The 12,446-nt window shown below is 41.3% G+C and overlaps 1 protein-coding gene across 1 annotated transcript in view; it reads right to left on the bottom strand.

Moving 5' to 3' along the window:
• Positions 1–12,446, bottom strand: part of ABCA2 (ATP binding cassette subfamily A member 2) — a 140,642-nt gene that overhangs the window by 80,950 nt on the left and 47,246 nt on the right. Inside the window, exon 3 of the mRNA XM_018556764.1 lies at positions 7,945–7,947. Coding sequence (XP_018412266.1) covers positions 7,945–7,947 — 3 coding nt within the window. The remainder of the gene's footprint in view (positions 1–7,944; positions 7,948–12,446) is intronic.

Raw genomic sequence — 12,446 nt, 5'->3', positions numbered from 1 at the left:
AGGAAAGTAAAATATAATCAAAATTATAATTATAATATACATATCTTTTTTTGTCATTTGCACCATCTTTTGAAGTATCCATTGTGTTTATAGGTGGTTTTGGTTTCCTTTAATATTTTTTTTTTTACTTTTATACATGCCCATACAGTTTTTATAGCATTTTATAGTTGCCTTATAAGGGAAGAGTCACTACTCTGATGAATCAGTGACTTCTGCATACAACAGTCTTCTATCAATAGAGCTAAAAGCTGAAATAGCTGAATATGTGAAAAGGAGACTAGATGCTCCATCCCCTGGCTAGGCAGAAGGCATAATATTAATAAACAATGTTTCAGATTTAAGTAGCTGAAAAATAATGTCATAACATTTGTAGTTTTTTAGCCTTGGCAATAATAAAGAAAATAGGTACAGAAACCTATGCTTCTCATACCCGCTCTAGTATGCAGTACAAATCTTTTTTCATCTTAACAAACAGTTAAGATTTAACAAAATTGCCCTTACTGATCTCTGTAGCTGCAGCCCCCATGGAGTAAGCCACTTACAAAAGATTGCAGCAGAACTCTCCCAGTTTTACTTTCTTACCGTAACTCAATAACCTAACAAATCGCTTTTACAATAAAGGGGCTAATTTATGAGAACTAGAATAACATGGATCTGGTGCTTGTGGCAACTAACATGCTTTTAACTATTTCAAATACAACAAGCATTTTTGGTTGCCATGGGCATATACATTTGTGCCATTTTGCTTCACTTAGCCCACGTATTATGAAAGTGAGCATTCAATTGTCCCATGTAGATATGGGAAACATGTCCATTAACAAAACTTTAGCTGCAGCTTAAGTCAGCTTGGAACAGCTACAGTGGCACACCTATGGAATTCTTCGCTTCTTAGAAACTCTTGCTTCCTCCGGCTCATACTCCATCTCGACTGTATACCCTAGACTGCAAAACTTTAGCACTTTACTCTCGGTAAAATGGATACTTCAAGAAGTTATGCAAGCAGAACAGAAAAGGGCAGGCTATGAGCTTATATTGCTGCCCTGCCTCATACTATCAAACGTTATGGAAATATGGAGTTCTACTTTAAGATACTGTTACTGGCCCAGGAATACAATAAGGGATATAATAGGGGCTATTTATAAAGAGGTAGCAATTGGAAGTTGTTTTTCACTCCCTCATTTACAGATTTTTGTTTGCCATGCATTCACCAATATCCATCAAATAACCAAGAAACTAGAAAAAAAGTGTGCTGAAAAGGCAACTATACAGGTGAAACTCGAAAAATTAGAATATCGTGCAAAAGTTCATTTATTTCACTAATGTAACTTAAAAGGTGAAATTAATATATGAGATAGACTCATTACATGCAAAGCAAGATAGTTCAAGCCATGATTTGTCATAATTGTGATGATTATGGCTTACAGCTCATGAAAACCCAGATCCACAATCTCAGAAATTTTTTGGCAGTGTGGGCAGGTGCCAAGTCCTGCTGGAAAATGAAGTCAGCATCCCCATAGAGCTCGTCTGTGGAAGAAAGCATGAAGTGCTCCAAAATCTCCTGGTAGACGGCTAAGTGAATTAGTGAAATAAATGAACTTTTGCACGATATTCTAATTTTTCGAGTTTCACCTGTAAATAGTCCCTCATACTATATGCAAGGAGGGCATATCAGTGATTTTAGAAAACGCATTAGAAGGGATTAACAAAGAGAAATAACAACACAGGTATTAGAAGTATTAGTCGTCTTTCCCATTCCAACAGTACTAGGAGACCTGAGACAAAACATTTAACTTATAATTTCATGAGCATTAAATTTTGCCAGCAGAAGGGTTAAAAGACAGGTTAGATAGAGGAAGGAACATGAATCCAGATCTCAAATCATGGGTGTATTAGATAGAGAGAATCCCAATTCTATAATCTAGTCTTAGCGCAGAAGTGCAGTCACTACCATAAACCAGTAAGACAGAAGAGGAGGAGCCACTATATACTCATAGAAGAGTAGAAAGGAGGTACAGTATACCCCTATCTGTACCATGTGGCAAAGACTATTACCTGAGTCCAGAAAGGGCTTTACTGTATACAGATACAAGAGTTATAAAACCCGCCTTTAACACAAGAAACTCCATCCCTGCAGAGCACTCTCTCGGAGTGCTCTGCAGGATTGTTGCAGCCGGATTGTTGCACCAGTCTAGTGTTAGACAAGAGTAAACATGCCATGTTAGCCAGTCTTTGTGCCTGTTCAAGTCTTTTTCAGTACCTTTTAGGTACATGTAATATGTGTGTGATAATTTTATGTTTTTTTAAATCATATTAAAAATAACACTTTGAAGGAGAACTCAAATCAGAATGAAAAAAATAACTAATAAATAAATAAATAAGTGTTAATACCTGTAGGTATGCTTGTACCAATGCTTTAAAATCAGTTTTCAGCAGTTTTGTTGAGATATGGAATCTCAGTTTTTAAAGATATGGGAGGGGCTACAGTTGGAGAAAATTACACTGTATGCAATACACAGCTATATTCCCAACACCCAGAAACTTAGGGTCCGATTCATATATCTTCTGCCCAGCGTATAGCTGGGCAAATGCGGTTCACATGGCACTACCACCCCTAGATGGTGCTGAAGACCATAGGAGTTTCCTTGGCTCCATCTAGTGGCTTGTTAACAGCATTTGCCCAGCTATATGCTGGGTGGAAGATTTATAAAATCAACCCCATAGTGTTGTACTAGGCAGGCTTTTGCTTATTTTTACAAAACGGTACTCTTCTTCCCAACAGTGCATCTAAATGAAAAAAAAAGCAATTTACGTACCATACTGGATCTTGTAGAGGTTTTGCATTAAGATGTATCCATACCCAAAACGTTATATTTGGATACAGCGTGAAAGGGTTAGAACCGATGTCACTTTTTTTTAATGCTATCAATATCCTATTGGGGACATTTGCCTTTTGAAGTAAAAGGAAATCTCTCCACTATGAGGGGAATCCCCTCACAGACAGCGGTGACCAAATACAAATATTGAGGGTGAATTTTCCCAGTGGGTACATGTATAGCTGGAAGGGGTTATAACTGTTCCTTACACTATTCAAAACTAGAAAAAAAGTTTGGCTAGTGATATATTTTAAAACCACTGCATACTGTTATTTGTCAAAACGCAGTCATTAGATAAGTCAGGACTATTGCTAAATAGCCAACATGACAAGAAGAGGTGACACGTGGATTATTATGTGTGCAAAAGGCGAGGTTTGCTGTCTTGGTTGGACTATAACACACTGCACAGAGACGGCTTAACGTGGAAGGAAAAGGTCAGAGGAGAGAGCATTAACATTTGTTTCTACACACAGCTTAACTGAAAACCACTGTACCACTTACAGACTGCAGCATGCGATGTGGAGTCAGGCAGTGATGAGGAAGAGTGAAAATGATAATAAATACATGTAAAAAAAAAAAGGGAAAAAACAAAATAAACATTCAAAATTAAAAAACATCCAACGACACATAAAGATGACTTGCTTTCAGTAGTACATGCCATGAATTTAAAGTTGACGACAACCTGTGTCTTGCATAGGTGTAAAGAATAGTGATGGCCAGTATCCCATAGCAACGCATAAAAAACTAGTAAATAAGCACGTAATAAACTTTGCTTCAGATGCTGAATGTTGACTCCTGATTGGCTACTAAGGGCACCTCGCGTGCCTCCAAGGACTGGACATCCCGCCATAGAGCCTCCAAGGACTGGACCCAGAGCGCCTCCAAGGACTGAAACCTCAGCACCTCCAAGAAATGGACCCCGAGTATCTTTAAGGAATGGACTCCAAAGACTGGACACCCAGCATCTCCAAGGATGGCAGCTCAAGTATCTCTCTCAGCACAGGTCTCCTTAAAAAAAAAAAAAAAAAGGCTGTGATGTGAACCGTCTTCACAGCAAAGAAGGTGTTTCCATGGAGACGTGCGTTATACTGCACAAACGTGAACAGGGCCTAAAAAACAAGATGAAGACCGAGTGAAAACAGACGCTGATTTTTTCATCTGTTTCCCGCTGGCTACAATGAGAAAACATGGAGTAGAACGCCATCTGGTTGTATGTTGTTTATGCTCAGGTAATGTCAATGACAGGCTTTGTGAAGAAGCAGCTTTTCTGCTACAGGAAGACATTAAAGCCCCATTTTTAGGCAGGGTTCACGCCTAAGCGACGTTTGTGCGCGTTTCTGATGCACATTTTGTGCGTTTCATGCACATAAATCAAATCGTGCATTTTTGTGAGCAGATTGTAGCTTTTTGATGTCAATCAGCAAACGTGCATAAAACACACATTTTCAAGCATTTCCTAACATGTAACAGGCATTTTGCTTCTTGCGACAAAAAGCTCAAATGTGAACAGAGCCCAAGAAATTAAATGGGTTTTTTGGGGGGGCATATTTTTTGATTGTTTTATAGGGCAGAAAAAGCGCTACAAACCGCTTAGTGTGAACCAGGCCTTAGGGTTAGCAGCGGATTACTGCAGTGAGAATCTCGGGCAGAAATCACAGGCGGTTCCAGAAAGCTGCGGGCGCTCCACCTGTACAAAGCAATGTAAGGTTGACAGGAGCCTCAACTGTCCGCCATTATCTGCTTCTATTTGCATGTATCTGCACATTACCTGTGGCTAGGGACAGGCTACTGGCCCTTGACACAGACAGATTGAGTCCGGGGCCGGTCACTTGTCCCTAGCTGCAGGTAACTGCTGCTATTCAACAACTGCGATTCCAGTCACGGAAAGCCAAGCTTCTTGGTGCAGAAATCCACTGCTGGCCCATAAAAGCCGTGTGAATGGGGGCCTACGGAGTAAAGGTACATTTTTAGATTGTAAGCCCTCATGGGCAGGGCCCTCCTTACCATCTTGTCTTGAATTGTCTTGTGATTGTAATGTCTTCCTTATATTGTAAAGCGTTGCGCAAACTGTTGGCGCTATATAAATCCTGTATAATAATAATAACACATATCCCAATTATTGCTGTATATGTCCTATTGGGGAAATTTCCCTTTATCTCCTGTCTATTTGATAGGTCTCACAGAAAATGAGGGGAACACCTTCCATAGGAGGAGGAGGAGGAGGAGGAGGAGAAGGAGAAGAAGTCACCCTCACTTCTTGTCCATTTGGCAGGCGTCAGAGCAGAAAGTGAGGGGAAATCTCCCCACTTCCGGATTATATGAAGGTTACAGAAAGGAACAGAAATGGACAGGAAATCTCCCCACTCTCTAACTACCTAAAGGGTGACGGACAGAACAGTAAGTGAGAGGACATCTTCTTACTTCCTGAATGAAGGGTGTCCGACAGAATAGAAAGTGAGGGGAAATCTCCCCACTTCCTGATGTGAGGGGAAAAAAAAACCTTTCACAGGGGTTTTGCTGCCCCAATATTAGATTTTCATTCATTTCCTGCCACAGAGATACAATGGGAAGGCTAGAGGAAATCTCCACTTAGTTGTCACTGGAACAGGCGTCCACATTGGAAGACTCTTGTTCCGATGACAAGTAAAAACTGTTGGATTTCCCCCGCTGAAAATGGTCATCAAGACAAATAAAAGAGGGTAAATCTCCTCAGTTGGAATACAGACATCAATAAAAACCTGACAGGGATTCAACCTTTTCCTACCCTATCCCAGACAAAAAAAGGATTTGACTGTAGGTACACTTTAAACCAAATAAGAAGTTTTGGTTGGAGTTGAGCTCAACCATTATAGTGAAGGGCACATGGGTGCCCATGCTCCAAATCTGGCAGGCTGGAAACTACATTCACCATCAAATAAAGGGCCCTTTACTATAATATCTGTGAGGCCAACATAGCAGATCACTGGGAAATGGGCTTCAAGGTTTTAGCATATCCATTTCAAATACTAAAAGACTTTAGAGGTATATGCTAAAACTCCAAAACGCATTAGATAAGATTACAACAATCCAACAAAGCATCTTTGAATAACAACCATTCATCATTTCCTGTAAAGGGGGATGCCACTCCGGACTGGAGTAGAGTGCGCAACTTTTTGCTGTACCACATTTGCTTTCCACAATACGTAAGGAGCTGTTGGGTCATTACATTTTGACCATGTGAGGAGCCGATATCATGAAACATGATGTTTATTGTTTGGGCCCAGAATCTTTTCTTTTCCTAAAAACCTGACAGAGGTTATACCTCCTGCACTATATCAAAATAAAAAAAGCAGAATATGGCTAGCTCTCCAATTTAAATTAGCTTTTTGTCAAATCTGCATTTAGGGACTTTTAAATAAATGTTTATGAAGTGCTGGATAGATGCATCTATGGCACTCTAAAGCCCTGTATTTTGCATGCCAACATATACTGACTCAGTGCATGGCACAACACCCTTGCCATTATTTTAACACTGCCACACAAGAGGCTCTGGTTGCCACTCCTGGAAGCTGGGACTGTTAACACACCTCACATAACTACCTGCTGGTCTCAAGGCTAAACCTCAGACGCGCGACATATGGGATATGTATGAGAACACAGAGAGATCAGGTGTGCCGAGCAGCTCCTCTGTCTATAAATCTTTTACAGAACACATACAAATGAGATATACAAATGAGACTGAACAATCTCAGAAAAAGTCAGTTCACTTTTTATGTACAGACTGTATCATCTGAAACAGGTTTAACCTACAAAATGGCTGCTTTCTCTGTTGCTAAGCAACAGCTGGCACTTTAACCCTTCTCGCTGGACCTTCAGTCATAAAAAGATAGAATAGCCAGGTTTCCACAGCAACCAGGTGCTTCCTTTTGCTTTCTAATCTTGACTAGAAAATGGATACGTGGAATTTGATTGGCTGCTATGGACGATGCTGACACTTTTGTATCCTCTTCCCGCCTACGTCTCCAGAATGACGCTTGAAAGGGATGTGCGTTGCCATTGACAACCAGATTTCAGCTGTTGTTATTGTTCCACGATGGGTTACACAATTCTTAACCTGGTTGCTATGAGCAAATATATCACATTTTCCTTTTTAGCTTGTTCCCACCACAATGTATAACACGCTGGCACGTGCTTTATAATTGTCTTGCAATGCGTTATTACCCTTTTGTTTATTTTTTTGACTTGATGCTATTACTAATTGCTGCAGTGTGTTGGGATGCGGTACAGTAAGTCGCAACGAGCTGTGCCAAAATGAAACCAAAAGCAGTGCACTGGTGTCAACTGAAACTGTAGGAAATAACACTATAGGACTTGTCCTTGCGTTGGGAATGCATTGGGGCTACATTGGGCAACGGAGTCCAGCACTGCTGCTGTGAATGAAGACTTAAAGTAAGCTCTGGTTTAAAAAAAAATGCAGGCAATGGCCAGGGACGGACGTGAAACAAGCATACAGCCAGTGAATTCTGAACTCCTGCCCTGCATGCTTAGTCCAGGTCAGGGACTTCCTATGTAGCAGAGTCAGGATCAGGAAGTCAGCAATAGCATCTCCCTTGTTTTTAGATTGACGGAACATTCCAAGCTTTTGGGTATTTGACCGGTAAAATGTTATCAACCTGGACATGTCCCTGATTTTTAAAACCAAAAGGTCTTGCTGCTCCTATTAAAGGAATTTACAAAGACTGGGGCAGACAGAGGCTGGAGCAGGTGAGCATGGCAACTAGGGTTGCACAGATACCAAGTACAGTACTCGGTACAAGTAAGAGTGCATGTACCGATACTTTTGAGCTCCAAGACTAGACTAGAGACACATTCAAAAATTAGGAGGCAGCTGTCATGTGTAAGGAGCACACGGAGCTCCTGGGATTTGTACATCTCTGTTTTAATGTACGATTTTGTTTTTATAAATATAAATAAAGGGATGCACAGATACCAGTTTTGCGAGTACGAGTACTGGTACTTGCCGAGTACCTACAAGTACGAGTACTGATACATTTTTGTTTATTGTCATGTGACAGTTTTTCTAAAACAATACAGACTAATGATTTCAGGACAGTGGTGGAGTGCCAGAGCCAGGTCCCAGCTGCAACCGCTGCAACCCTGGTAGTTCTCATGAAAATGCCAAGTATCTGCACTGGTACTCGAAAAGTATCTGTGCAACCCTAATGGCAACCAATCAGCTTCTAGCTTTCTTTTTCAACGTTAAAACTGAACAAGCTGAAGAGAGAAACAAATTGGTTACTGCCCACAGCTGCTCCAGATTTTCTCTGCTCTAGTTTTAGTAATTTCTCCCCCATTGTTTTTTTCCATGTTTTGGTGCACTCATTGTTTCATTCCATGTTAATCCCAATTATCAGCTCTGGCACCTTTTGATATAAATTTTTAGAATGATTAAAGTTTTTGATATAATCTGTAAAGGTGACCAGCTTCCTGTAAACGATCATAACAAAGCCTTAGTCCGGCTGTGCTGGCATAACCAAACCACGCTCAGGCTTATATCTTGGCTGACCCTGTTATAAACACAAATGCTCAGCTGAGTGTTCATGTTTATACTAGGGAAAAGGGTATCAGAGACCTCAGACTTTGCCAATACTGACTTATCATAGGAGAACAAGAATGACTGAAACAGCTTTATTAAAGTGCATCTAAAGCGTAGCTTTGTCTTTAGTTTGTGTTAGATACTGCATACTTCAAACCTTCTGATTGACTTTTCCACCCTAAAAGTTGAAGGTGTATGTTTGCCATACAGACAATGGATTGTGACTGTACTCAGCTAGCTCATGTTATGGGTAATTTAGGGTGGTCAGACACCAGTAGAATTCGTTTGAAGAAAAACGTATGGAAGGTTCGTTCGATATTCTAATAGTTAATGGGGCCAAATCGATAATCATTTTTGACTATAGCGATGAAGAAAATCGAAGAGGCAGGATGGAAAGGAACAGAATTCAAAGGAATTAAATTCTAACAGTGAATGTGGTTTTCATTCAGGGAGCTTCATTTACAGACACTCCTCGGTTTACGTTGGGGTTACGTTCTGATCAATCCATCGTAAGTCGTTTGTATCGTAAACCGAGGAGTGTACTGTACTGCTGCCGTCCGCAGCAGAATGTACAAAATGAGGAGCAATAGCCAGACTGCTATTGGCTATTGCAATAGCCAGACTGCTATTGTGGTAGCCAATAGCAGGCTGGCTATTGAAACCCTGCCCACTAAGAGGAGTGGACCGTAGAGAGAAAGTTCTCTCTCAGGTCTGCTCCTCTGCTCAGTGGGCGGGTGCAATAGTAAGCCTGCTATTGGCTATTGCAATTAGAAATAGCCAATAGCAGTCTGGCTATTGCTCCTGGCTTCTTCCATTCATCTGTCGGCTACAGAAGCTAGCCGGCAGGAGAATGCAGCTGCGTGGGTGAGGCGGGGCGCCTCAAGGATAATTACTTGAGAGTTACGATTAACTCTCAAGCACACAGAAACTACAGTTATCAGGCACCTGGGTGTCGAATAACGGGGAGTCTACTGTACAGTAAAGTCGAAAGATCGTAAGGCTGGGCACACACCTTACAACCATCGCAAGACTTTTGTCTTGTGATGGTTGTAAGGTACTTAAAAAAACGTACGATCTGCCTATGTTGCATAGGCAGATCGTACTTGCTGACCGCAATGCCGAACGGGCAGTGTGCGCTTGCGCACACCAGCCCGTACGGCTGTTATCGTATGGACATGCCACAAACCCGCCAAACATCGTACGATGCTCGGTGGGTTTTCGAACATGTCCGTAAGTTTAAAGTCGTGCGACCTTACAGTAGTAGAGGTCGCATGGCTTCCACACACCTTACGATAATCGTACGATCGCGGGATTTCCCGCGATTATCGTACGATTATCGTAAGGTGTGTGGGGACCTTAACTCGATCTATCATAACCCAAGGAGCATCTGTATTCCAAAATTGAATGTTAAACTCAAAATTTCGAATTACATTTGTCAAGTTTCCAAAGGCATTATCTAAGGTTCTAAGAAGATTGTTCCTATGAAAGTTTGTATGAAAATCTAGCAATGGCCAGCTTTAAGGTGCCCATACACTGTTCAAAATCCCGCGATCGTACGAGAATCGAACAGTGTGAACGAAGACGTGCGACCGTTTCTACTGTACGGTCGCACGTCTTTTGTCTAAGGAGCATGTCAGAAAACCAGGTGAGAATCGTACGATTTTCGGCTGGTTTCAACGGTGCTCGGGAGACAAATGCCGAACGGGCCGGTGTGCGCACGCGCACACTGCCCGTTCAGCATTGCGGTCATCGGAAGCCCGCCGCTCAGGGGGGCGGGATGCGATGATCGAGAGTGCGATCTGCCTGTCCAAGATGGGCAGATCGTACCTTTTTTTAATCACTTTATAACCATCGCAAGACTAAGGTCTTGCGATGGTTGTACAGTGTATGGCCACCTTAAGCCCTCGTTCACACCTGAACGGTTTGTAGTGCGTTCTACGCTCGACGAACGCTCAACAAAACGCTCAAACATCTAAATCCTATTGTATTCAATGGGTCTGGTTCACATCTAGGCGTATTTCAGCCCGTCCCTAACGCGCTACAAAACGGCCCACGCCTGAAAAGGTACATGTACTACTTTGGGCCGTTTTTGTTGCGCGTTTCCATTGGTCTACAGCCAAGTAGCCCTCGGAAACGCGCGTTTGTCGCGCAATTTTTTTTACCGCGTATCGCGGTAAAAAAAACGCGCGACAGACGTGCATATGCAATACGCCTAGGTGTGAACCGGGGCTTAGAGTGGTCCTAGATGATATGATGATCACAAATTCTGATCTTAGTTCTCATATTGGTGACCATTATCTCGTTATTTTTTTTGAACCTCAAGAGGACGATAATGAGCACACTCCTTCTCAGTGTTGGAGTTTTGGCTACTGTGCCTTCTTAATAGCAAAGTATCCCTGGAAATGATCTTGCCCACTTGTGGTTATGACTTTTCTAAAGCAGATTAGAAATAAAAGGAAGATTCCAATTGGTTGTTATAAAGAAAAAACTCTCAGCGTTTGGGCAGTTTTGATGCCTACTCCTACCTTATAAAGAATGGCTATGAATATTAGTAAATAAATTAGTGAATGACTCCCCGTGATATGCTTCTTCCAGCCAAAGGTTAGAACCTGCTGCTTCAGCTGTCAATATCCAGAGCCTATTAATGGAACTTCACCCAATCTCGGTGATATAATAGATAACAAATTCATGCTGGGAGTTCCGTATACAAATTATCTCCGGTAGATTATTAACAACGCACAGAAGAGCGGAAAAAACATGAATGCATTTCTTGTTCAATGCTCCATATAAAGCAGGTAGAAGGTTATGGATCCATCATGATACAAGAGAAATGGCCAAGGTTCAATCAGTAGTAAGCCAAAATGAATATATTAGTTTTGGGTGGATTAACCCTATCCTTTAGAAACTATTAAAAGTGAAACATTAATAATTATCCTGGATGTGCCAGAGTTGACATTGAGACTGAATTGTATTATTCTCTTCACAAACCTTTGGTTTAATAATAAAGAGGACCTGTCATTTTAGAGATAGCTGCAGTTAGGATAAGCACATGTGGAAAGGCATATTGGTTCAATGCAAGAAGAAAACAAGGAAAATGTTATACCCATGTTCACTAAAGAGAACCTATTACACAAAGCAGTGAGGGCAGCCATTTTGTAAGTTATACTAGTATGAAACTTGCCTATATGGTAGGATCCGCCTTAATCTGCCCCTTTATTAATGCGTGTCAGGCTTCACACAATTCTGCTGCTAAAATTACATTTCAAAATAATGTTACCCCTGAAAAGAAACTTGGGAAACACAAAAGTATGTCACTAAGTAAGCCAATAAGAAAGCACCGCACTTGACAGCCAACAGGATCTTGTCCCTGTCCAACAACCATGCACCTCTATAGTGTGCAGCACTTTCTTCTTAGACCCTGAAAAGAAGACATGGAACATTCACCTGTTCAATTTTTGCAGTAATGAAGAAAGAAATGCCTGTTTTGTGAAGATCTGAAGAATCTGACACTTATGTTAGTCTCAGTTTCCTGATCCCCTGCTGTGCTCAGTAGTTCAATACATACATCCCTATGTCACGGGTGTGTCTTGCAGGGACATAGGGGCACCAGGAGGAACCACAGCACAAAACATGGGGACCAAGAAATTGACACTCCCGGAAGGCTTGGATTCAACAGTATCTTCATCTTGCGGCACAACTGACAGCAGGACAGCTGTGTATTTAAGGTCTCCTATGTGGGGGCAACATAAAAAACTTTATTATAATAACAGTCATTTTAATTATTAAATCCGAACTCCAGCTAAAACTTTTTTTAATTTATGTTGGATAGAATGAGAAAAGTTTAACATTTTTGTCAGGTCTGATTTCTGTTTGTGACCCCAAAAACATCTATACAGGAAAGGTGGGGAGAGGTTGTCAAAGGGACAGCAAGGTATAGAGAAATACATATTCAAAAGTTCGAACCCTCTCTTATGAATTATTTTTTATGTTGGAGAGAG

This window comes from Nanorana parkeri, unplaced genomic scaffold (genome assembly GCF_000935625.1).
Source record: "Nanorana parkeri isolate BGI_ZX_2015 unplaced genomic scaffold, ASM93562v1 scaffold251, whole genome shotgun sequence".
Lineage (NCBI taxonomy): Eukaryota > Metazoa > Chordata > Amphibia > Anura > Dicroglossidae > Nanorana > Nanorana parkeri.
The sequence above is the reverse complement of the archived record's forward strand: the minus strand, read 5'-3'. Positions and strand labels throughout refer to the sequence as shown.